The sequence below is a fragment of the Idiotropiscis lumnitzeri genome, chromosome 2, assembly GCF_059441095.1.
Source record: "Idiotropiscis lumnitzeri isolate Australia: NSW breed Sydney's pygmy pipehorse chromosome 2, RoL_Ilum_1.0, whole genome shotgun sequence".
Taxonomy (NCBI): Eukaryota; Metazoa; Chordata; class Actinopteri; order Syngnathiformes; family Syngnathidae; genus Idiotropiscis; species Idiotropiscis lumnitzeri.
Genome location: NC_142392.1, coordinates 3,327,828 through 3,355,298, shown reverse-complemented (window position 1 = coordinate 3,355,298; position 27,471 = coordinate 3,327,828). Strand labels below are relative to the sequence as shown.

Here is a 27,471-nt window from a genome sequence, read left to right as displayed (position 1 = left end):
CCGGTTGCAGTCGCAGGTGAAAGAACACGTCGGGATGTTCTCGTAATGGCGTTTCCGTGTACGGGGACGACTTCAGGACACAATAAACGAGTGGCCGCGTTTTGAACCGTCCCACGCCCCCCCCCCGCCCCCCTTCTGCCCCCGCCATACATTTGTATCACAAAGTCATCTCGCCGCGGTGCATAATGTGATAATGTGCACTATGTAACGTGCTAAAACATTTACTGGCTTTCTTCAGCAGTATGGCCGCTCAAGTGCTCCTATGGAGGAAGATTTCTTAACCCGCATCACTATTTTAGGACCGCAGTTAATAATTAAGTGCAGCAAGTAGTAAGAAAAAAAAAAAAAAATGCATTCAATACAGTATTGGCCTTTGAGTGACTTCCTTGGACAATTTAGCCGTTAGCGTTAGCACACGCGTAGACGAACCGTCGTAGCAGCCATATCATTTTTATACTTCACAAAACGGGACTATTTTTTTTTTCTGCAGCCCTGACCCTGTACATGTAAATCCATGTGTGCTATACTGCCCCCTAGTGGCTATAAATGGAAGTTCACCTGAGAGAAAGCGAGTGAAGAAGCAATTGAGAGCCAAAATAAACATCTTAATTGCATTGAACGTGCACCGCAAGAACGGAAGCGCTTTAAAAGCACGAAGACGGGGACAGGACGATTATTTTAGGAATAAAGACGGAGGGACACCAAAACCAAATTTAACCACCATTTGTTGGGACTACAGCTCTCCTTTCGATTCCATTTAACGTTAGCACCAATTTCAGGCCACAATGGCAATCCTCTCCCCCCGCAGCTACGTTCTTTGTTATTGGCCTTTTTCTTTTTTTTAGCAAGTAGCTACCTTGGGCAACGGAATCAAAATCCATCTGGGCCGAGATGCATTAACAATAGCAGAGGCCCTTCGATCAATACGAGCGTCTATGAGGTATTAATAGGGTCCAGAGACCCGTTTTCTCGGAGTCGCTCGTTTTTCGATGGCTACAAGGTGATTTGTATGCAAGCCATTGTAGGGAGTGACCAGTTTGCTGGCAAAAAAAATAAATAAATAAAAATACAGATTCGAGGGAAAAAGTCATCGATGCGGAAGGACTTATGATGGTGTCACGTCCGCTGCATTAGTCTTGTTAGATCGTAACCCGGCTCTGCTTTTATATTCGATTAACTGCCAGGATTGCAAGGAACAAGTTGATTTGAAATGTCGTGTTGGTTTCTCTGGATTGCGGTCCTGTCCTGTCCTGTCTCAATCCGACGCCTGACTGTTAAACTGCACGAAAGGCTGTCCAAACAACACAAAACTCAATGACGACTGTCAACGTGAAGCACTGGCGACATTCAAGCAGTACAGAAATAATCAAAAAGCCATAAAACAACCCTGTCCTCAATCCTGTTCTTCAAAGTTTTGCATCTCTCCTTGGTGATCAGATAATCAGACGACCTGAATAAGATAGATAACGATCCTGATCTTTTGAATCAGGTGTGTTGCGACGGGAACAGGATGGAAGACCCCTCGAGGAACAGGATTGAAGACCATAAAGCTTGCCTTCCCTTGGACGTACGACGCTGAGAGTTTTAGGGGAACAACAAGAGTGCAGGACTCCTTGCATAACCTCCATTTATGTCACGAAAAAAAGCCTCCCCGGGGATGGTTCTCCAGTTAAGCGCGTCGCTTAAGGATATTTTGATAATGTTCTCAGAAAGTGGCCAAACATGGCTGGTCAAACTTCTCGGTGATTCCTAAAAGCTTTGAGGTTGTTCTGTTTTTTTTGTCCGTGCTATATCGAATGGTTCATTTGTGCCGCATAAAAGCAGACGGCGCAACTCTAATTGGGTCTGAAAACAAAGCATTCCAGAACACGGGTCGACAAATCAACAAAAGCCCCCCCCCCCCACCCCCACAACCACCACTACCACCCCCGAGCGGGTTCCTGAGTGACGTTAGCGTAATCGCCACGCTAATGACGCTAACATGCCATAAATAACGCCAAACGAGGCATTCATTTGGCGTTAGCCGTTCCAAACGTGGCTAACAGCACCGTTCTCCATCTCCTGAGCAACGCTTGCACCCCGCTGCCGGGAATGATGACTGCTTCAAACTTTGGCTTTACAAATTCCTAACTCACTCGCGGATTGTGATCAGCTCAAAATAAAAAGCTAAAACGCAAAAAGCCAATCGACATTAGCTTAGCATCGGCCGTGAAAAGGAACGCAACATATTCGCGTATTCATACAGTGGCACGCGGGGGGAGGGGGGGGGGGGGGGGCGCGTCATTAATCAGCATTTGGCAAGAAAACGCAATCATGCCTGGAGACGGCTAAATGAGCGGCGTCCTTACGAGTTTCTGGGGGTTGCGTCAGGTGCCGAGCGTTTTAGCGCGGCCCTCCACACCCACTCGCTGTCCGCAGCTCGCCGCGAATGCGTCCGTGCAGGCAACGCGCGTGCTAAACGTCGCACGTTGGCAACGGCACAAAATGTTTTCTTGACCTTGAGGACCAGATTGGAATCAATTGAATCCAAGCGGATATTTATGAGTCCGGCTGCTATCGAGATGTCATGACACGACCTCGACGGGTGAACTCCTGTGGCGTATTCAAACCATCTCCAATTCAAGGTGCTTCTGGAGATAGCGACCCAGCCCGGTGTTGAACCGTCGTAGAATAAAATGGAATATTCACATTTTGACGTGAACAGCAGGAAGAAAAAAAAAAATGGCAATGTTTCGAATAATACGCACGTAATATTTATGATGCGGTCGTCTCGCCCTGTTGCATTATTCCGCAGGTTTCGGCCCGCTCGCGACAAAGAAGGAGACCCGAGAGCCAAATTCAGCACAAGGACACAAACAATCTCATCTCTTTCTGCCTTCCAGCCAGAAAATTATTTTATTTGTTAAGACGTGTCACAGGCAAAAAAAAAAATAAATAAATAAATGCTTGTTATTTGGCTACACACCTAATCTGGTTCTGGAAAGAGTCGTCATGGCGACCGGCCACACTGCTTCGATCGTTTCATGAGATTTTCCCGATTTTTTCTTTTTCACCTGAATTATAAACTTGAGTTGCAGTTGAAGTTGAACACAAAACAAAAAGGGCAACATGTTTTAAAGGCATGAATTCTTTATCCTCTGCGAAGAATGATTTTTTCTCAACTCACTAAGGCGCGACTGTCTCCATTTACAGAATATCGAATGTTAAAGTGTTTTTTTTTCTAATCTTTTTTTTATTTTATTTTTTTTTTATTGGAACGGATTAACAGCATTTCCATTCATTTCAATTGAAAAAGACGATTTGCGTTACGAACGCAGTCACGAAATAATTTGAAACGGTCACTCAAGGCTTCATTGTATATTTAATGCTACCACACCGTTCCATATTTAGCAGACTTCCAAATAAATGTTGGATTTATTTAGCTTTTCTGGTACTTTATTGCACCGGTGCCGCCGTGTTACCTTGAAAAAAAAAAAAATCCATTATTTTGCCCGCGTTGCGTCGGACGCGACGGCGCCGCCATTAAATTAGGTTTGGTTAGGTAAGCTCACTCAACAGCGCTGAGTCGCGGGCGGCGCCGTGATGGATGCCTTCACGGCCCAGCGTGCAAAGCGCCATTTGCGGCGGCGCGTGATTGATGGCTTCGCGCTTGACGGGCCCACTAATGATTGGAACCAGTTCCTTAATTAAACATCAATTAGCAGCGCAAATTCAATTCACACCTTCGCCTCGCCAGTTGGGCCCATTAAAGAAGCCCCCCCCCCACACTTTTTTTTCCCAACAGAAAATATACGTGCCAGATTTTTGTTTATCGCACCCATAAGGAATAAATACGCGGGGGAATGAAAAGCGAATAACACACCCAATCATTTGGAATGGTCACGAATACATTAGCATTGATTACATTTTGGCGCAAACGACGCATGCGAGACGTCAACTTCGGCAACTTTTTATTATTTGTTCCTTTCAAGTTGTCTTCGACTCGTCGGCTTCAAGGCTAACCTGCCAAGACTAAAATGAATAATCAATGGCAGAAGAATAGAAAATGAGGATCGGCTCGAGCTCCGGCTTCGCCGTGATTAAACGCGCCGACGGTCAAGCCGAGGGGAATGCATCGATACGACCCGAAAATGAGGATGCATTGCGTCATTAGCGGCGCATTTTTTTTTTTTGTTTCTGTTTGCCGATTGCGCCTAAAATGTCAATTTGCTATCATTAGCCGGGAGAATGTGTTGACGTGCCGAGCCGATTGCGTTGTGGATAAAATAAACAGAAGAGCGACGAGGGGGGGGGGGGTTATCGGATTTCTGACAGCGTAAAGGCGCTCCGGAAAAGACACGAGAGCGCTTTGACGAACGGAGAGCGAATCAGGCAAACGTGTTCTCAAACAAGTTCTGTCGTTAAAGTTTCTGAGCCCGCCAAAGGCCGTCAGAGAAGAAAGTTTGAATCTCCAAAGTCACAAATTGACTGCAGCACTTCGCCCTGAATCATGCCACACTGCTGACATAAGCACTTAATATATATTACACGACTTTGTTATTCCGGGTATATATTAGCGCAGATACAAAGAGCTTCAATAAAATATTCATGAGTCATTATTCATATGATGCCGCATCACCGTGCCGTTTCACTTTATTCGCCGTTAGATCTGGGGAGCCGCGCCGCTCGTCGGAAACGGGAACGTCACGGTGAGGGATCGGCGGTTTGATGCCAGCGAGCCGAGGGAGTGGCGGAGGATGGCGGCGAGAACGACGGCGGTACGAGACAAATAAAGCAAACGGGAGAGGAAACATTAAGGTGAAATTACATTTTTTTTTTTTAAGTGCATAAAAATGTTTGGTGGTGTTTGGTGCAGCGTCGCCTTGGGACGTGCGCGAGAGAGAAGAGGAAATGACATTAAATAAATTCTAATGATCATTTCGCCATAAAGTTCACTTGGAGTCAACCATCGTTTTAGTGGGATTAAACCGATTCATCGCGTCTTGACTCCGGGGGCAGCACCTCAAAAAAAAAAAAGCAAAGCAACTCTCAGTAGAGGTCACGACAGCGGTTATTAAAAGTCTACACACCCCTGCGTCAATGAGTTAACTCGCTCACTACCAGCCAAGTAAAAAAACGTCTTTCGCCGTCAATGGGAGTTAAAGTTAATCGTCTTGCCACCCATATCGTAGACGCACATATGAAGAATATAGGAGATTGTTGTCAGCTAACAGTACTTGCCAGCAATTCCTTTTTTTTTTTTTCCTCCTTTTGGTTTTATGTTCTCTGTCCAAAGCAGAGTCAGAGTCAAAGTTTGTCTAAATCTAGAATAATAGCACAAGATCTACACAAGATCCACAAGCACATGATCTCAGTTGTTTTTTTACGTCTCCAAAATGTAAAAAGTGCTTTACCCTGCTCTCACTTTTTATACCACAAAAAACATTGTTATTTGCACAGGGGTGTGTAGACTTTTCATATCTCTAAACATTGCGTACATCCTTTTCTTGTCTCCTCAAAGCCCTCGCAGGACACGTCGGCGCGTCGCGATGGATGGATGCTTCAACAGCGACGCGTTCAACTCCAAAGTAAACGGGCATCCATCCGTCAGTCACGTGCGCGGGCGGGCGGGAAAGTGAGCTCGTCCTCGACGGGACGGAGACAAAAGCTAATTCGGCGCCGTTTAAATGGCACTTGGGGTGACGACAAATGCGATGCGTCACGTCTTAGCGTGCGGAGGCTATCGACGGCCATCTGTCTCCGCGTTTCACTTTGAGCCTTTCACAGCCCGATAACTCTCAGCCCCCCCCCCCCCCCCGCACTCCCACACAGCCACTTTGTTAGCATACGCTTGATTTGCAGCTACTTCAGAGAGTGCCTCACGCACACCGAGCGCATCCACACTGGTAGCACCGGGGGCTTTGTATCTTCAAAAGCGGAGCTCTTCCAACTCGAAAGAAGTTGGAAGCATCGACGTTTGATGATTTAAGAATCAGGACTCAAGAAGGGGTTCAATCCAACAGCTGATGGTGAATGAATTCATAAATTAAGAGGAGTGTCCTAAAAGCCATTTTTTTTCCCCCGCCTCGCCATTAATTGTCACAAATCACCTCAAAATGACGATTTATTGGTGCCATTAACGCAGCGGGGGAAACTTCTTCTATACATTACGATGACATAACGCGCGCATTATTGTAAACGCCTCAGCAAGCAAGCTCGACAAATTACCTTTTAAAAGCGCTCAATTGTGGAAGAAAATGCCCCGTCTCGGCTATACGCACCAATAAAGAAACTTTTCTTTGCCTAATTCACACTAAAAAAAACAACAACAAAAAAAAAAAAACAAACAGTAGTAATGATTTCATTCTTTTCAGAGCACTTGGGAACATTGTCCTCAGTTTCAAGCACCTGAGCTCCTTCAAAAATATGAGCACATTGCATTAGCATAAAAATGTTCTTGATGGGCCGCGTTGGACACATGGCGTCGCCACTTGACTTTCAATGGCGAGCAAAGAGCCCCCCGTGGCGCCCGCATGACGGGATTAGCGAGGGTGACAGGTAGGTGGGTGCAACGCGAGCGACGGCACCGGGGGGACATCCGAAATGAATGCGTCTGACATCGGGCGCGTTGGCGGACCTCGTGGGGTGGTTTTCGCTGCCATGACGACGCTACGCCACCGAGAGCAGGCTAACACCTTCAGACTGCGTCTGACCGACGCTGTCCGTGGCCTTTATATCGCAATAGAGACACTCCGAGAGCATGACGAATACAAGTATAGCGCCCTCTGCTTGTCATTCTGAATTTGCCATTTTATAGTGCTGTCGTATTTCGTCACTACGCGACTCTCAGTTAAGTTGCGAACATCGAACATCGGTGTGATAGTTGCTCTTAAATTGTCTGTCTACATCTGCTGCTACATCGTTTGTGTTCCGGTACACTGGACTGCAACAGCAATACGAGCCAGTAATTTTCATCTGTGTTACCATTAAGATAGCGGATTTAGCTGTTAAATACGCAGTTAGCATAAACAGTTAGCTTCGTCAAGGTATTCAATTTGATTTAATTAAATCATTTAATCCCAGAAATTTTCACTCGAGGCTGGATTCTGACTCACTTTGCAAGGCCAACAGAATATTGTGAACTAATGCTACAAAAACACGGAGCTATGACGCAAAAAAAAATAAATAAAAATGGCAAAGACGTATAAATACGTCTTTGGGAGTCGGGGACTATGTTTTTGAAAACGTATATCTTTTTTCTTTTACTCCTTTTTGCCATCATTCAGTTTAATTAGAATTAGCAGAACCGCTTCCATCTCCACTCAAAGGCGCTCTCGTATTTTGATTTGCTTTCTCCCCTCGGGCGATAATCATCGCGCTCATTTCCATATGCTCGCCATCAGGTGCATCGCCGCGGTGACCTGGAGCAGAAGGGGCCCGTCGATTGGCTTTTCTTGCGTCGATGATTCGGAGGTCGCAAACTCCGCCACTTGGAATTAATGGACTCGCTTGTCCGACATCGGTTGTCCCCCTCGACACGCTGGCGGAAAATGCCACGGCGACAAATAGACGGTCATTGAGAGTCGCGGCCCTCGCAAACCTAATTACGGAAACTAATGGCGGCCGTCAGGCGGGGGACACCCGTTGCGACACGCGCACAAACACACTAAGCAGGATTCACGTTTCATGTCGGCGAATTGAAGTCGCTTGGAGTTGAGCTACGCTCGCATGTAACGGCAGACACACACACACACACACACACCTCCGGCTTGTAAACACAGATGGGTTACCCCTCGGTTCCGGTGCTTGGCTTTGTCTCCAACAACAAGCTGCAAAAGCATTTCCGACACGACAGCAGGAAATGCGGGTCGAAGCGCAGATGCGAGCCGACGACGCACACATGCTCCGACCAAAATGACCGCAACAAGCATATTTAAAAAAGGAAACTGCTGAACGGCTCAACGCTTTCAGATTTCAGGCTCACCTGTGCATTTCTTCAGGATGCCCGGTCGCTTGCCGTGCATGCCCAGCTTGCAGTTGAAGTTCTCCTCCCAGAACTCGGCAAACCAAACGTTCCTCCTGTTGTTGGACAGCGAGCGGCTCCGGAAATAGCGGTCAAAAGCTGCGAGGAACATTCAAAGAGCACGAATGATGCCCGCTGACATGCGACGACGTCTTTGGGGTTATTTGCGATGTCGATAGTAAAGCTTTTTTTTTTTTTTTTTAATGAGCTCCGCCGATGTTAAGACCCCCGCTGTATCCCGCCAGACATTCTTGCAAAAGTGCAAAAAAAAAAAAAATCCATTGACAGCTCACTCCGCTGGGACGCCACCGGCGTGCAAGTGAAACCAACTGTGGAGGGCGGCGGCGGGGGGGGGGACTCCCCGGAGAGCAGAAGACTGACGTCAGCCGTCGACTAAACGCTGACAAAAGCCGCCTTGATTAATCTCCTCGGCTGTCAGCGTAACGCACCTGCGTAGCTCGTCGGGAACGTGGCGAGAGTTTTACTCGCCGAAGCCGGGATCGACCGAGCGGCCTTTAATGGGATCAGTACGAAAGCAACAAATCCAAGCGATGCATTTCAAATACTTTGGGACATCGTCCAGTTTAAGACACAGCTTGGTCTCCGCGATTTGACGTGAGCCAAAGTTGACCCGGAATCTCCAAACTGCACCTGATTGGATTTCTCCTCTAAGAGCGCCATAAACAGATTTCTTCCTCGTTTTCATTTCCCCGCATCGTCGCCTTTCGCGTCACTCCGAGCGTCGGCGGTCGAATCGAAAAAGCTCTCGGAGCCGCAGATGACTTTTGAACGACTCTGAAGGAATGTTCCGCTCGCCGCTTACCGTCCACAGACGCTCGCTTGGGAAGAATGGTGATGGCGCCCTCCGCTACTCTTTCCTGGCCAATCACGGGCGAGATCTTGGACCCCCAGCTGTCGGAGCCCACCCACAGGAAGTGGCCCGTTTGGTTGTTCCGTTTGGCGGCGTCCAAAACGCGCCTGTGGACGAAGCCGGCGCAGCAAATTTTGAGACGTGTGAGGTGTCAAAAAAAAATTGCTATAAAAAATTTTAAAAAATAAAAAAAAATTGGAGTGGGTGCACAGACAGCGGGACACTTGTCACAAGTCGGCGCTTACCGTATGTCGTCCTCATTAGCGAACATAATGATGGCCCTGGCGTTGGAGGTCTCCAACAGGCGTCTAATGATCTTGTCAAACTCCCCCGGCTTTGGCTCTCTTGGGATCTTCAAGGACTGCGCAATACAAACACCACCTGGGAGCAAAAGGGGTGGGGGGGGGCAGGGGGGGTGATTATGTAATCAAGCTTGAACCGCTAATCTGCTAACGTAAGAAAAAATTAAATAAAAAATATCAAAATAATATCGCTCCCTTTCATTGTTCACGTTCAGAAAACATGATAGAAAGGCTAAAAATAAACCGCACGGTCAAATCGAGGCAACGGATCGTTTCTCGCCTCCATTCCGGCTCGAGCGCCGACCATTTTTCCCGTTCTTAATTGCGCACGATGACAACAATAAGGCAAAAGCGCTTTGACCGCATTAGCAGACGCGTCACATTTAAGCTGTTTTATGAGCTCGCCTTTATTGTCTCATGAGCTCGGCTCAAGGTGCGAAGGTGTCGGATTAACGTTTTTGCCGCACATTAAAAAGCCCGCCACAATTGTATAAATCTCTCGCCGTCTTGCGTCGTGTTTTGTTTGCGACAAGCGGAATGAGGTCGTTTGTCGAGCGCGTGCGTACAGTCTGTCGGCGTGGCCGCGACGCTCGTGCGCGCGCGTGCGTGCAAATATTCATTAGCCGAAAAACCGAAAGTCTCGGAAAACTAAAAGCCAAATACTTCCAAATACTTTCTCAAGGATAATCGCCTACTTGACGTGCACTTTGGTATTCATGGACCGGTGGTATTAGGCCGTCACGCACGCGCTCTTGTGCGGGAGCGTCGTCGCGTTCTCGCCGCGTTGTCCTTGGAGCGGTTTAGAAGTGATTAAGCCACAAGTTTGTTTGAGTCGTATCATCAGTAACTGTCTGCATGCAAAGCAGACGTTCCAAATATCAAATGAAGTCGCAGGCAAAACCGAGCGGCAAAAGTGCGTCTGAATCCGACATCGTTCATCCTCAAACATTCATCATCGTTGCAGAGACGGGACATTATTGGGAGAAAAATCGACTGTCTTTCTTACGTGCCTAATGGGAAATAAAAAAAGCTCCTTAGGCAATAAGTAATATGACCTTCAAATGAATGAAAATCGAGTACAGCATGGACTTCAGAGTTGGGACAAACAACAATTGCTTTTTTTTTTTTTTTTTTTTTAAATCCAATTGCTTGGGAAGAATTTTTGATTATAGTAACTAAACCATCTGCTTCAAGATCATATTAGATGAAAGGATTAGCCTACCAGACAAATAATAATAATAAAAAAAAAAAAAAGCTTTTAACATTGTTTGGAATAAAAAAATAAAATAAAAAAGCTTTTACAATGTTTGGAATTAAAAAAAAAAAATTAAAAAAAGCTTTTACATTGGAATAAAAAAATAAAATAAAAAAGCTTTCATAATGTTTGGAATTTAAAAAAAAAAATTAAAAAAGCTTTTACAATGTTTGGAATTTAAAAAAAAAAATAATAAAAAAGCTTTTACATTGTTTGGAATAAAAAAATAAAATAAAAAAGCTTTTATAATGTTTGGAATTTTTAAAAAAAATTTTAAAAAAGCTTTTACAATGTTTGGGAAAAAAAAGCTTTTACAATGTTTGGAATTTCAAAAATGAATTAAAAAAAGCTTTTACAATGTTTGGAATTGACATCCGCCTCCATGTGCAATCTCCTACGCAGTGCGTTTGTTCGCGAGTGTGTGTGTGTGTGGGGGGGGTGTGGGTGTGTGTGTGTGTGTGTGTGTGTGGGCCGGGCCGCCTTCACCGCAGGAGTCCGACAGTGCAAGCGTTGGAGTCAGCACTTGGTGAGGTCTGCGGCGAGACGGGTGGGCACTTACTTTTAATGTCCACACCGCGAGTGCGCTCAAAGTGGTGCCGGGCCTCTCCTCGAGACACGACGGAGAAGAAGCGAGAGCCATCTTGGAAACAGCGAGTTGTGGACGGTGGGCCGGCAGACGGTGACCGAGCGAATCGTCTGAGCGGGCTACCACCTTTTCGATACCGGTCTTCCAATCCAATCAATGGCAAGAATCCCAAAGGCTTTCCTTTAGCCGGACAGACGAGAGGAAAGGGGATATTGCCGCGTGGTGGGATTTGAGTTTGGGGCGGGGGGGGGGGGGGGGGGCGGAACCGAAAGGGATGAGGCGAGAGGAGGCAACAGGAGAAGATGAAAACTATCGTCGGCGAGGTTGAGGGAGGAGGAGATAAGCAAGGGATGATTGGATGTCAGAGCACAGATAAGAAGCGCAAGGTCAACGCTAAGCTGCGAGATCACAAAGAGAGAACACGTCCTCACGCCGCCGACAGCGCGCCTCTCACCCTCCGAGAAGATTTTTCTCTCCTTTCCCGGGCAATTCCTCAGCTCGCACGCCCTCTTCTCTTCACTTATTATCCGGCAGAAATCAGACATCCAATTACCGCCGGAGTCTTGGACGGCGGCCATGTGCCAGGAGGAGTACGGAGCGCACGATATAGGTGTTGAAGCTGTTTTCTCCACAAACGCCAGCCGGCAGCGCGTCAGAAGCGCTTTGGGTCCCCCGCAGGCAGGGACGCCCCGCTAACCTCCAGCTGGCCTTATCGGCCGGATGAAGCCACTCGACTGGAACTCCTGGAGAAGCGGTCGCCGAGAGATGGACATGGATGCCAGTTTGCAATTTAGTGCGGCGGCCGTTCGTGTTTACGTACGGAAATCGCGTACAGGCATTGGGAAATTAATAATAATAAGCGGCCGTTTTGGAATGCGTTTACCGTATTTTGCGGACTATAAGATTTTGAACCATGCGGCGAATACAACGGTGCGGCTTTTCTGTGGATTTTTCTTTCACCGGTAGCGAGTGCTCTATCATTCAGAAAATACGCTAAATAAATCTCGATTTTTTTTTTCTTGGATTTGCTCTGTTGTAAAGAGCAAAATTGTTGCCGTGTTAAAAGGCACTGCTTTCACAATCTGTGTATGTAGCTTTATGTACCTCGATCATTTTTTTTTTTTTTTTACACTTTATAGTCGGGAAATGACAGCAGTTCAGTGCTTCTCAAATGGTGGGGTGCCTGTGATCCTGGGGAAGGTGCTACAATAAAGTGTAATTGCACATCCTCTCCAGTAGGTGGCAGTGGCGCTCTCATTGCCTATTGTGGGCAGCGGATATTAACTTTATGGTGTAGGTTTGTTTAGGAACAAAAATATTATTTTTAGTTGTGGCGGAGAGTGGGTTGGGTGGGGGGTGGGGGGGTCGCAATCGAAAATAATTGAGAAGCACTGGTTTAGTTCAACGTGATCACAGTTGCGGTGATTCCTTTTGTTCGGGTATTTGGTTGAATTTGCTTTATGTTGGGGATATTTTATGATTATCAACACACATTATATTAAACAGTTCTAATATCGAAGTTGGACCAAAATCAAAATGTGATATAGCATTAAGCTAAACGCAATCATTGAGCGAGAAGCACACACAGCTGCGGCACTTCCATAATAAGTCGGGATTGATTTGCCTCGCCGGGCTATTACGCCTAACCTGAATCGTGTCGCTATTTACGCGGCCGCAAACGCACGTCAGTTAGCAGTTTATCTCCCTCCGATCGGTAACCCGGCAACACACAAAGAGCCAATGGCGGCCTGACAATTGCGCATCAGAAAGTTAATGTCGCCGCCCGTACGTGACAATTACGCCATTTGCCAAATAAGACGCGCGGCGCACAAGGATTAAATATTCAAAAGCCCCCCGCACCTCACCGATAAATCGGCAGTGGGCGCGCAGTTGGCCAATCGGCCGCTCCATCCAATATTCAGCCGGTAATTTGTTTCTTTTTGAATTCCCCCATAAACGGAATATTGGTGCGACATTATGCTTTGTGAATAGCAACGACCAAACGGGATTTATTGCTGCTGATAGCATCCGTGTGGGCAAACAGCACGCTCCGATGGACGGGAATACATTATGCCGCGTGTGTTTTGTGTGTGTCCGGCGCCGAGTGCACACCTGGCACAGATGGGCTATATTGTGCGCTATGCTAATATAGCGCCGGTTTTTTTTCGGAAAACATTTGGGGAGTGGGCGTTTTTACTCACTTATACAAAATAAATCGGGGCATTTCATGACCTATTTCCATTGAGGCGACTGCTTTGTGATGCCGAATACCAAGGCTGCTCCAGTTGCCGTTTTTGAAAAGTGGAATTAGAAACCGCCAAAAGTGCCGCGTGAATGAGAAAAGGATTAAATGGGTTGCATGGCGTGTGGTGAGAACTGAGGTTGTGGTTTGAATACGTGAGAGTGCGAGCTTGAAGCGGATGCTGTTTTTGCAGTGCAGACGTGTAGCGAGGTGACGGCTGGGTTGGCGTGTGGGCTTTGATTGACGGTTGACAGATGAGCGGCACGTGGTTTCCGCACTGCATTTATATTGCTTTTTTTTTTTTTTAATTCATTTAATCGCAGAAATTCCAGCATTTTTCTGGATTTTGACCGATTTTGCGAGGCCAACAGAATATTGTGTTCTAATGCCATAAAAACACAAAGCTGTGACGAAAAAAGGCAAAGACGTAAAAATACGTCTTTGGGAGGCGGGGACTACATTTTTGAAAGCGTACATGTGTGTCTTCTGGATTGAATGAGTTAATCATTCAAATTTGTCTTCTCAGTGGCGTGTCAAATTTACACGTCAATTATTTTTCACTTTACGCCGACTTGTGTGTTGACACGTTCCCATTCAAAGGGTCTCATACATTTTGCAGTTTCCTTCGGCGTCAATATAAAGACGCCTCGGCCAGCTCCCGTCGATGCGACACTGCTTTGGCAAAGCTCGTGCATAGATTGAAAGCGATCAATACGCCTTGCGCATGAAGTATTCTTCAGGTATTGACCGCGTTGGCCCGAGGCGGCGCTTCTTGCTGTCACACTGTATTTTCTTCAGCGCGTTCCTCCAAACCCGCGGCACTCGCGAAATGACACACAAAGCTTGTCGTCTCCTCTGCAGCCGTTTGCATTTCGCTGCCCCGACCGCACTCGAGCTGGAGGAGGACTCAAGTCGGGTTGTGTCACGGCGAAATGATAGAGCTACAATAAGTGGACGTGGCACGATGGTGATTCCGAGCTTGCTCAAGCCAACGCGACGCGCACTGCACGGAAGAGGCCCTTCATTTTCATAACACGCGTGCGCTGCCAGCAGGAGCGTAACGGAGGCGAGGTACGGACGCAAAGTTGATGAAACTCATTTTGCAGAGCGAGCTCGGTGCCAGGTCCGGCGGAGCGATAACAATCAGCGCTAATGTCACGGTCGATGTCGACTCGCAAAGACGTAGCGCTTAGCCACGAGACACAAATTAAAACATCCTGAATAGAAACGACGATAACCCGAGAATTAATTGAACACCAAGGTACGCCCACCGTTTAATCTCACCATCAGTTCACGTTTACACCGAACAACGAGAATTACACCGCACGTTCAAAACAACTAGCTAGCTTAGCGCTAGCATTCAATCGAATCTGTTGTGGTGCGGTAAAGCCTGAGAAGAAATGAAGCCGAACACAAACGGGACGAAATGATGGAACTCAGTCACATTTTGTTTATCCTCTACGTCGAAAAACAAATTTTTGTTAGCGTACCGATTCGCAGGGAGGAGTCCGTCTTCCCCTGCATCAGTACGAGCAGCAAAACATCTCAGGCAGTATAAAGTTGGAGGAGTATAAAGGTGTCTTCTGTCCCGTCTGCTCCATTAAAGAACATCAAGTGTGATTTGTCTCTCTCCTGGATGCTCTTTGACCCAGTAATCCAGAAAGTATGGCTCTAATCTGCTCCTCAGCGGCGCCCCCCGTGCGGCTCGGGGCCAATCAAGTGGTCACAAAACGACGTTACGTGAAAGGGTGTCAGTCCGCAGCCATCGATTTTCACCCGGGCTTCTTTAATCCTGTCCTCCGTCGACGTCTTTCCTCTCAGCGTTCGCACGTCCGCCTTCTCGTGCGCTCCATCCCTCCCCCCGAGCGCCTTCCATCGACTTTACAAATATCCACCCGCTCTAAAAATGACATCCATCTATCAGATCCGGGAAGGCCCTCGCAGGCAACACTCCATAATCAAACCTCAGCAAGCCGTGTCCGAAAGGAGCTCAGCGCGGAAAAATACAAGCTGTAATGGGGAAATAAACGGGTTCCACGGCGCTTTGCCAAGATCTCCTTTTTTAACAACTGCTACGTCTCTTGACATGGACGCGCCTCATCCCGGTGGTCAAAAGCTGTCAGCAAAGGCGCTAGGAACTAGCAATCAATGAAACAGGTGGACGGAATTAGCATTTCAGCATCGTTTTGACCAGCGCATTTTAGGCTATAGCTAGCTTGCGTAATCAATTGTTCTGATGAGCTAATGCTAAATCCTACATGTGATTTTAGGCTAGCTAGCTTGTGTATTCAATTGTTCTGATGAGCTAATGCTAAGTCCAACATGTGATTTTAGGCTATAGCTAGCTTGCATATTCAATTGTTCTGATTAGCTAATGCTAAGTCCAACATGTGATTTTAGGCTATAGCTAGCTTGCATATTCAATTGTTCTGGTTAGCTAATGCTAAGTCCAACATGTGATTTTAGGCTATAGCTAGCTTGCATATTCAATTGTTCTGATTAGCTAATGCTAAGTCCAACATGTGATTTTAGGCTAGCTAGCTTGCGTATTTAATCGTTCTGATTCAGACTGCGTTCTGATGAGCTAACGCCAAGTCCAATATGTGTTTTTAGGCTCTAGCGTATGTGCTAGCATTAAGCTAGCAGCCATTTTCTAGATGAAGTTAAGCGTTTGCTCACATAAAATGTCATCTTTGTGTGTTATATTAGTTTTATTTGGAACTTCAACTGAGAGTGTCGGTGTTGATTCTTTGTGACGAATTGTTCATTTTCTGCCAAAAATGCTAACAGCATGCTAAAGGAGGGTGACTACAAATTTGTAAAGACAAATACAAAATTGAAGCCGAGGTCAGGCGTCACGCGTGAAACAGACGAATAAATTGCGCAAGCGCACGCACGACAGGCTTCCCATCACTCAGGCGGACCTCGAGGGCGTTTCCTCGGGAGGCTAATGTTCTATTAACATTACATTAAGAGCAAGGCCGCTGCATGACAGCTCGACACGGCCGGCCTATCAAGTGTTTCTCTTTCAATTAAGACGATGACAGAACGTCCGCGGGCGACGGCGTCCGGACATTTAAGAGGAGGAATCCTTGGAGGGAGTGAAGAAACGTCTGACAGCGTGTCCGCGACGGATCGGCTTCGAATGCACGCCCCTTGCATTAATTTATTTTTTTTTTTTTTTTTTTTTTTAAATGACAACAGGGCAGAAATATTACCAAAAAGGCGCCACAAGTCGTAACAAGACGAGCGTTCAAATCCTGAAAAGCCCTTTTCTAAATTTAGCGCGGCATCTGAAACTACACACGGATAATCGCAGCAGACAGAGAACAATTTACACCCGTTTGAGGTATGTTTCACACTTGTCATTATACGACGACGGAGGTAAAAATCCAATTTAGATGCAAAACCAAACACAGATTCTCCAGCAATTTTCCTCGACAATTTCCGAGCGAGTGTTCGTTTCCCCGATCCTTTCCTAACGACTTAAATTCCCCCCCAAAGTAATCAGCTCAGACTATTTTTTTTTTTTTATTTGGCTTCCGACTCGGGAGACAGCCTGATGTCAGTTAACGGGAGAAAAATAAAAGCGCCACCTTTTCCTCACCTTGAGGCTCGACGGTGGAAAAAAAAAAAAACACAGAGAGACCGGACAGCTCTCTCCAAGTGTTGCGTTTCAAACTCGACGGCGGCCAACACAACTCGCGTCATCGTTCCAACTAATTCCGCATTCGAATGAAATCGCCTCGGGTAATTCCATCAGAAGGAATTCCAAATTCCAAACGCTGCTTTATTAAAGAAAACTCCAAAAGTTCTTGACAGGGCACATAATTACAGACTTGATTAATGCACTTTTGAGAGTTTTCCACCTGAGCATTAATAAGCGCAATTTTTTTTTTTTAAAGAATGTCAACCACCATATTTTCCCCACGTTCACACCACGGTTGAGCGATCATATATGAACGTGTCATGTGAGAATGACTTAATGCATGAGAAGACAAGATGAAATTAAGATAAAAAATTGTTCACTGGATATTTACACAGATGGCTCTTATTGGTCGGGTGGAATTAATTCAGTGAAAAAGAAAAAAAAACGGGTCTGGTTGGTCCCTGTGGCATGTTCAGGTTGCAAACGAAGGCGACGTCAGACCGCTTGAATATTGGAAATTAGCTGACTTTTTCAGCTCCCTAGCAACACATGGCCAGCTCCATAGCAACAACTTGTGCATAAAATATCATTTTTTCAAGTGAAAATAAATGTCTTCTATTTTTTTTTTTTTGCACACATCAAAGAGAAAAATTGTTAGCACTCATAACAACATTTTTGAGCGGGAAAAATAAATCTTTTTCAATCTTCTGGTGGCTGGAACAACGAGGCGCTCTAAAGCGGCCACTCCATAAAGAAGCGCAACGGCTGTTAAATTGAACTTTTTTTTTTTTTTATTCTCTGCGTGACATGCACACACTCATGGCCCACAACGGGGTGCTCTAAAGGGACCAAGCTGTTTTTTCTTTTGGAGTCACAATTGCAACATTTATTTTTTTTTTTTAATACGACTTGATTCTCCTATTAGGGCAACATTGGCTACCTTTGAACCTCATTCGGCGCCATGCCAGCCGTTCAGTGGGGTGATTCTGCGACCAACCGAATCAATAAGCTGATCAGAAAGTCATTCCGAGTCTTATTGGCAGCCCCCGGCCAAGCAAACAAGTCGCTCCGCAGCGGATCAATTTCGAGCGGCCCCGAAGAGCCCAAGCTGCTGCTGCTGCTGCAAAAAAAAAATAAAATTGGAACAACGCCGTGTTGTTCATGGAAGTGACCAGACCTTTCTCGACATCTTTTCAATAAATTTACCATCTAGCCAATCAAGCAGCGAGATTTCCTTAAACATTTTCCACTTTGCTGCCGTGTGATGTGAATAAATAAATAAATTAAAAAAAATAAAAGGGAAATAGTTTCCCCGTTTTGACTTGAGGTGTCCCTCGGGCGGCTCTTATTGCTTGTTACCAGCTGGGTAGCTGTAGGGCAGTAAATAAAGTCAGCTGTGGGGGGGGGGGGGTAGATGCTGTGAAACGGTGGAGGACAGGTGGAAGAGTGGAGGTAGATTTGACAGATATTGTAAAAGACACAAGATTCATTAAACATTCACATTGTGCGCTGGAGAGCCCTGCAGGCTGGCGGGAAAAAATGTGAGCGGGGATTAAAGATGGAAAGAGTGGAGGAGAGATGGCAGGCAGGGTTTTGGGGGGGGCGCGTGTAGGTGGGTTGGGGGGGGTGAAGATGCAAGAGGAAGCAAATAACGTGGGGGAGGAATAGAAATAGGCAGGCATTTAAATTGGTGGAGCCGAGTAAGGATGATGGCGCCGGCGAGGAGATGAATACGGTGATTTTGTGCGGGCTTGCAAAATGCGGCACACTCAGCGACGCCCGAGAGGAGGAGGAGGAGGAGTAGTGACAGTGAAGAGGAGAGCAAAAGACGCGATGAAACAACTGAAGGGACAAAGTGGCAGCGCTGGAGGGAACGACTGACTGTTGTGGTGCCATTAAAAGCCAGCTGGATGCCAACGGAGGCCCCCGTCAACCTCCCGCCTACCCTCCCGAGCAAGAGTTTGAGTTATTACCTGCACACACACACACACATACACACTATGCCTCTTTAAAACATAACACACGTACTTTGTGGATATTTCCTCTCTCGGCGTTGACGTGAACATTAACAAGCCACTTTGCGTTTTGCGCGTGTGTGTAACTTCAGAACCGCGAGCTCGTTCTCAAATATGGAAAAGCGAAAGTCCAGTTTTTTTTTTTCAAACTCAATCCCTCTCGAAGCGTTGAAACGAATGGAAAACGGATATGTTAAGCCGCAGTAATATCAGACCGGTTGTTCTTTGCAGAGGATAAAGAATACATGCTCGTCTGTGTATGTGTATTAATTTTATTTTATTTAATTATTTATTTAATTTTACATTTATAATTTATTATTTATTTATTTAATTTATTCATGTATTTATTTAGTTTTTAATTTATAATGTATTATTTATTTATTTAATTTAATTTATTAATTTATTTATTTAGTGTCTAATTTATAATTTATTTATCTAATTTAATTTATTCATTTATTAATTTTTTTTTAATTTATAATGTATTATTTATTTATCTAATTTATTCATTTATTTATTTAGTTTTTAATTTACAATTCATTATTTATTTATCTAATTTAATTTATTCATTTATTTCTTTATTTTTGGAGGAACTGTCCAAACAAAACAACCCACATCTCATTTTGAAAACCACTTGCCTCCCTCCTCCAACCCTACCACCTCCCTCTCTCTCTCTCAAACATGTCGACGTCTTAATCGAGACCGGCCTCTTGAAAATCTCCTCAAAGACACCCAGCGAACAACGACAAAGAAACTCGGGCAAAGGCAGAACTCATCCTTTACGCGTTGATTTGAAATGACTTATTGATTCATCACTTAGGGAAGATGTGCGATAACGCCGCTTCTTAAGCATTGTGAACGGCGCAGGCAGAGGATGGCTATCTCGGAGGATAATTTGCTTTAATGAGATATAGATACGATTAGAAATGTCCTTGTATTCGTCTCCGTTTGCAGCCCACGGGGGGGAGGGGGGGGGACGTGATGAAATTCAGCCGGGCCTTCAAATCACTTTGCAGCCTCTGCTTGTGTTTTTTTTGTCTGAAATCTCAACATTTGCATTTCGGACACTTTTAACCCCACCTGTCGCTCGCGTGTGAAACGCCCTCCCTTGCGCTCTTCATCCTCATTCCCGCCAATTGGTTCCTCCCGAGCGATGAGGCCGGCTCCCGTAAAAGATTATGAGGCAGATCCATAACAGCGATCAAAGCTAACAAGGGGAAGACACGGCGCCCACGTGCACGTATTAGCGGCCATGATCGCCCCGTGCACACGCCGACCGGGCCGGGCCGGGCGAGGGAGATTTATGGAAACATCACCTCGACCGTGCAATGAAGGGACCCGGATTGCAATCTTTTTCATTGCAGCAACCTCCTCCCCTCTCACCCCCGACCGCCGAAGCAATTTCATTTGTGTGATTGCAAATAAAAGTCAGCCGCAACGTCTGGGAGGTTTCGTTCAGGATTTTGGAAAGTCGACTTAGTAGCTGAGCCCTCCGCTAGCTAATGGCGAGGAAACAGTAGACTGGAGAAAAAAGCTTAGAGAAATAAGCCAATGAAAACGGAGACGGTATAATTGGCTCAGCTTTTCGGGTTTCGGCGCCGCTCACCAAACTACAACTGCAAGTGGACTTGTTAGAAATTTACTTTCCTCCCTGGAGTCCTGCCTAGAATACAAGTGGGTTCCTTAGATTTGTTCCGTGCAGAAGATAAAGAATCCGGTACGTCACTGCGAGTTCTACATTGTCTGTCAACAGGTGCTGCTGCACCGAATGTGTTCCAATACCCGTTGCTTGAAAGCTTCCGACTCAGTCCGGCAGATGTTAATCGTCGCCTATGCTAGCATTCGCCGTCAGTTAGCTAACGAAAGTCGCCGCTACCGCGCAGTGCTCGCAAGTCAATGTAAATGTAGACGGCAGAGGATCGGTAAAAGGAAAGTGCGTGCTTGATTTAAGTGCTCTTGCCAGGAACGTTGTGGACCTTGCCTTACAAAAAAAAAGAAAAAAAAAAAAAGGTTGTACAGCTTGAATCACCAGCTGCTGAAGCGGGGAGACACAAAGAGGCTATAAACGAGACGCAAATGGGCTAAACAATATTTACAGCACTTTAACCGAAATGTTTGCTTAGAGAGGGGCAAGACGTTAGAGTACCACGCCCCCCCCCTCTTCTCGACACTCTAGCGGCCTCTCTTTTTTTTTTTTTTTTTTTATCATCCCCCTTCTCGCCTTTCATGCGTCAAAGATTCAATAACACGCAGGTGCTTCAGATGCGCCCAAAAAGGAAAGGAGCAGAATAGCAGCTGGTACTCGGGGGGGGGGGGTGAGGAGGGGGTGTGAACACAAAAGGGGCGAGATGGAAAACGATTTACATGAACACGGCTTCTATGCTAGCATGAATGAGTTTTAGCCAGGAAGGCAGCAAAGGGGGGGGGGGGGGGGGGGGGGGGGGCGGGGCTATTCTCGCGTGAAAGTGCCTCGTCGAGTCATCCCTCCCTCGGCCATGACAGAAATACAAGAGAAGTCTCTGGATTTTTTGGAGTCCCTCTGGAGTGTGTGATCCAGCGTTTCTTTCATTCTGGGACCGAACACACAGAATCAGGACAATATGCAAAACTGCGCAACAGGTGCGGTGAAACCGAGCCGACCTGGCTGATTAATGTCACCGGAATCCTGACTCGATGACTGAATTACGATTGTGTTCGTGTAAACGTGTCAAAATGTTGTTTCCGGCAGTCCAGCAGACATCACCATCCAATGTAATTGCTCTTTTTCCCACTAGGGGGTGCGATTCTGACGCTTACATTGAGGTATAGCTCCGCGACTGATTAATCGGCAAATCTGATTGCGAGGCGGCGCCGAGTATTGAGCGGCTCTCATCGCCGGAAATCTCGTGCGTCTGATTGAGATTAGCTTTGGTCCCAAGTTGCTAAATCAAAACTGTCCGTGCAAACCCCATTTTGAGCGATCCGTTACTGTAAACAAGACCACGGGTAACGCGACGGAATCAGGGACGCTTGATTTAGCGTCCTCTTTGGACCCCCCCAAAAAAACAAAGGCACTGTTCAAAAGCTGAGGACGTTTTCATTCCACAACCTTGCTCCGATCCCGATTTTGTGACCGCAAAGTCTCGGAAAACCGATCAACCGATAACCGGCTGACCTCTGGGACAAAAGTGGAATAAACAACGGGCACAGTCGTACCCACGGACGATTTAATCACCAAAACGAGGTGATCCCGAGAAATACAGAGGCTAACGCTCACTTCCCAAAGAAATACAGAGTTTCCAAGCGATGAGATGATACGCTTGTGACCTTTCTAATAGAGACGGGTTGGGAGACATCAAATAAAGGTTGCAGCTTATCAATAGCACCTTTTATCCCGAGTCTTTTGATACGCTCAAAATTAATTCCATCCGTCGTCTGTCAGCCTCACCTGATCCTCATCGCCATTTCACTTCCACTTAAAGGTTTCGTCTGCGTCGGTTTGTTTTTCCGAAGGCCTGCGTCAAACCCTCGCAGGGTCTTTAGAGTTCAGTCAGTCTTTGGTGCGTAAAGATCTCTTAATATCCTCCCCCCTTCTGTTCACAGACCGACAACCTCGTTCTTTATGTCAGCCCTCAAATCTGTCTCTGTTAAGCATTTCGTCGAATTCCAGGAATCGGACAGGCGCTTCGTCCTTGCGCCGCCACGAGTCATCCTCCAAATAATGTCCTGCGATCGTTTCATAATCGGGCCAGCGGGTAGAAAATACCAAAGGATCATGCGGAGAAAATGTGGAGGCGACAGGTGCACAAAGAAGTCCATTTTGAAGATTGTGCTTTAGACATTTTGTGAGTTTTTTTTCAGAGGGTGGGGAGTTGAAATGAAATGATGCGCCGTGGGGTCAATGGCGGTCAATTGCGGGGCAAGGATGAAGCGTTTACAAATCAAATTACGGAAATTGCCGTCGATGGTTGGAAGGCTGCCAGTTGGCCTACCGACGGCTGCCAAGAGCCCTGACACCGCCATCAAATCTCGTCGGATCAGGTTAGTGCGGCGACGGATCACATAAGTCGCGCTTTGGATCGGATCACGGATCGATCAGCTCGTTAAAAAAATTTAAAAAAAGACCCAATCAATTTCGAATGTCTAATATGACCGTTGAGGATTTAGGAACGCAATTTAACGCAATATAAGGCGAGACATAAAATGACAACCCATTTTGAGATCAGTTTTCTTAAATTAAGAGCTAAAAAGTCTTTTATAGACAAAAACTTTATTTAGCTTGTTTTTTTTTTTCAGAATGAAAAAAAAGACCTGAAAGTAATAAAAGTCAACAATGTTGAACAAGCAGTAAAATAAATAAATAAAAAAGCTTTTGATCTAACAGCTAGCCGCTAACGCCGGAGACTTTGTTCCGTATCATACCATGACGGCGTAATGAACTAGCACTTTGTTAGCGTCCAAAATTAGCGATTGAGATGGCGTCGATGTCTACGTCACGATAAATAAAATCGCGATAAGGAAACCCGAAACGTCCAAAAAACGGAAATCAAGTTAGCCATCAATGACTTCCTTGCATTGCTTGCTAAGCTTTATTTTGAAGCTAGCCTTCGCAGAGGTGGCGTGTTTGTTGAGTATATTTCCAATTTCATTTGACATGTCTCTCTGAAATGTCGACAAAAAATTCAAATGCATCGTTGAATCTGCGGGTAACAAAAACTTTGCTAGTGACCCAGTCCGGTCCTTACCTACGTTGACCACCGGAGCGAAATTCCACAAGAGTCCATCATGCGACCAATCCATTCTATAGTGACGACCGCTTTAGGTGGCGACCGTTACTCTTCATCCCAAAAGGTAGGCGCCGTAACTGCACCACGCCGACATTTTCCGTCAATATTATTAAGCGCTCAGCTCGGTATGTAGCGGGTGAACAGCGGGGGGATTATTACGGATGAAGAAAATAAAATAATTAAGCGAGCACCTGCTGCTCTTGTGAACGCGGTGGAACATCTGCACGCGACAATGTACTAAAGCTCAGTCAAACTCGGCGCCAGCTTGTGTTTTTCGCCCGTGTCGGAACAAAAGCGTGTGCCGGGAACATTAACCGTACGCGCGCGGCAACGCACAAACGCGCACGTTTGGCGGGCGGGTAATTAAGGCCATGAAAGGACAACATAAGCCGCGATTGGCGCAAAACGAATCAGGCCGGCCAGACACCAGTCGCGGCGGGCTTTAAAGTGACAATACGCGCATATCGCGGCGGGCTTTAAAGTGACAATACGCGCACACGCTTATTAATGAGTACACACACGGAACAAAACATTTCGCTCCAAGATATAAGCCAACAAACAAACGCGCTTTGGACCGTAAACGGATTATCCTTCATTCCGAAATACCTGTCAGACAATGAACAACATTCTTTTATTGCGATTTCCAACGGGGACGAGGATCATTCACGGGATGCACGTGCACGTGCACGTTTGCAGCCGACAAGCCAATTAGGAGGCTGAGGGGCGACTGCTGGCAATTAAATGATTATTAACAGGCGAGGTTTGATGAGATGAAGCATGAACGTGACGTGGGGCGAGAAGGAGGGGTCCAATTAACTCAACCTGCATGCTTTTACGCCGCGTGAGAACTTTTGAAATCGGCGGCGAGTGATTTTTTTTTTTTTTTTTTTTTTGGGCCAGAAACGCTTCAGACTCATGAAATGTTCCCAAACGAAAATTTCTAATCCAGTCGTCTTCGCTCCTTGATGAGGCGTTGAACGCAATGAGGAGCCGAATCTGATTCGGTTCTAATAAAAGAAACAATCAAGCAATCCACGCTGGCGCTGTATGAAAGATTTAACGCGCCGCTCTTTGATGAGGGCGAACATCAATAATGCGGCCCACGAATACGGCCGATTGTATTTTCATCTCCGGTTCGCGCTGAGGCCCAACATCGTAACCGATGCAATCAAACGTTACGTGTACGTAGCCCGTGAAATTTAAATGTCCTGCGGGGGCCGCCGCGTAAACTCGCAATGAAGACCTTCACGTCGACCCCACGTTCGGCGCCACCCTGAGGGACCCGCCTTCTTCCATTTCGACCGCTAAGCACCTCTCCCCGCACCATATGATTTATTTATTTGGGTTTATAGATGCCTATAGGGGATGTGAATTTATTTTCTATTTTTTTTAAACCAGCCTCTCCGCACCTGCACTGAAAAAAAAAAATGTTTTCAACAAAGAGAGCGGAGATATTTAAATGAAAGCTTCACAAGAGCATCCCAATTCGTATTCACTCACGCCAGCTCCAGATCCAACAAAATCATCTTCAGTTTCGTCAAATGTATCCGAAGCGTCTCGTCGGCGAGACGTTGAGAAGATCCCCCCTCCACCCCCCTCGCCGTTGACCCCGTCAAAGCGAATGTTTCGGGTCGTGTGTGACGAGTACACGCAGTGTGACATATGTGCTGACCCTCAAGAGACACGATGGCATTTCAATAAAGCAAAAGACACAGGACACTTGACTCCGGCGCTCTGGAGCGTTTTGGAGAGAGAGAGAGAGAGAGAGAGAGAGAGAGAGAGAGCGTGGACGGACGGGCCAGCGGGAGAATTGAGCATGTGCGGGTTCGAAAATTTGTGAGGATAAGAGAGAGCGCCAAAAAAGGAAGCAGGTGTCGCGATGGCTGCTCGATGTCTTTTCCAATCATTGCTTGTCGGAACCAGTGGCGGTGCCATTTATAGGTTGGGTCGCACCTGGAGTTGCCGGTGAGAGAATGTCGGCGTGAGTCATTCCGCACGTCGGGAAGCGTACGATGAGAATCCAGGTCGACGCCACTCGTATTTATGAGGACATCTGCTTTGCACGGATTGAAATTAATTGAATTTGAGCTTTTAGTCAGGGATGACTCAGGATCGTTCCGGCTAATCTCTTAGTTACGCTGCCCGAAGACTGCCAGGTGATCTTGATTTTATTTTTTTTTTCTATTTCTGTCTTGGAGGACTACGTTCTAGATTGGCGGTGGAAAAAAATTTAATTTAGTACATTTTTAGTTTTCAAAACAGCTGTTGTGCTAATTATTGTCCTGTGCCTCCCTATATAAATAAAAATGTTTTGGTTATTGAGTTCAGGATCGCCAGACAAAAGAAGTTTTAGGCGTCACATCATTTTCAGGTGGACAAAGAGCAAGTGCCAGTTGTTGTCCTGCGCCTGCCCCGATTGCGCAACCAATCAATCCTGTGCTTTTCTGTCGAGCTAACCTCCGGCACTTTATGCTGTCGCCCCAAAGAGTTCTGTTTGAGGTTTCTTCTTTCGTTTTTTTTTTCCCCTGGCCTCCATCACCAAGTCGTTGGTAGCACAGGATTGTTCACTGTGTTATATTTATACATGGTGTCGCCATGCTCGATGTGTTAATTGCGATAACTGTCGTTGTGAAATTGGCGCTATAGCAATAAAAATGTCCTGTTGCTTGCGTTCAGAACGCCAGACCAAACCAATCAAAAGAAGTTTTGCCGTGACTTCATTTACAGGTTTACAAAGACCAGGTGCTAGTTGTCGTCCTGTGCTTCCCCGGATTGCGCAACCCCTCGATCCTGTGCTTTTCTGACCTCAAGTCCCTCTATTCTGACCCCAAAGAGTTCTGTTTGCCTCCATCACCAAGTCCTCGGTAGCACAGGCTCGCTTCATTCGTGTTAAGTGCAGTGCGATAAATGCCGTAGCGAAATTGGCATGATCTAAATAAAAAGGACTTGTTTATTGAGTCCTGAACGCCAGACAAAAGCAATCAAAGCAGGTTTAGGTGTGACTTCATTTTCAGGTGTTCAAAGAGCGCATTCACAAGGTCAGACGGTGGGAAAAGGTTTTAACGCGTCTCTAGATCAATACAGTGACGCTAATCTGCCTGTCAGTCACGGAGGGAAAGAAAAGCTCATTCGGCTTCAGTCTACACGGAAGGTCTAATTTAAACAAAAAAAAAAGTCAAGTCAATCGCTCGGCTCACTTTGATGGCGCATAAGTGAGGAAAAAAAATATATGCTCTTTGATTCCCGGCCGGCTCGCTGAGCATATACGCAAAGAAGGTCCACTTGAAGTCGGGTGGATTACGCAAAATCTCGGCGGTGCGATGAAAAGAGATCACAAAAGAAACTTTCTTTCAAGAATTTGTCACCAATGAGAAAAAAAAAGTCAAACTTTACGAAAACAGGATCACAAATCCGGTCGAGTTGAGGTGGGAGTGCAGTTGTGTTGTCATTTGCGGTGTGCTCCGACAAATTACATTTGTATTCTCCTGGAAGGGCAACATGACTTCTTTGCTCCATTTATAGTCTAACAAGCACCTGTAATTGACTGCGGGGCTCGTCTGTCTGCACTGATGGTAAACAGCGAGAGGAGAGGAAGTGAGGGAGTGGAAGGAGCTTATGAGATTTCTCTTCCCCGCGCGCATCGCTCATCTTTCCCCTTCCCGCTTCGGGCTCTCCCTCCATTTCTCAATCTCAATTTGTTTGAGTGAGGCCGCAGCAGCAGCAGCAGGTCGCAGGAGTGCAAAAAAAAAAAAAAAAAAATGCACAGCGTCGGACTCCGAATGCCTA

At 46.2% G+C, this 27,471-nt stretch overlaps 1 protein-coding gene across 2 annotated transcripts in view; it reads right to left on the bottom strand.

The window, feature by feature from the left end:
- The window catches only part of grm8a (glutamate receptor, metabotropic 8a), a 106,520-nt gene that overhangs the window by 19,953 nt on the left and 59,096 nt on the right, over nt 1–27,471 (bottom strand). For both annotated transcript variants that reach the window (XM_088287620.1, XM_088287618.1), the window contains exons 4-6: nt 9,119–9,254; nt 8,826–8,980; nt 7,964–8,101 (exon numbers count right to left, since the gene is read on the bottom strand). In XM_088287620.1, the coding sequence (XP_088143746.1) occupies nt 7,964–8,101; nt 8,826–8,980; nt 9,119–9,254 (429 nt within the window). The remainder of the gene's footprint in view (nt 1–7,963; nt 8,102–8,825; nt 8,981–9,118; nt 9,255–27,471) is intronic.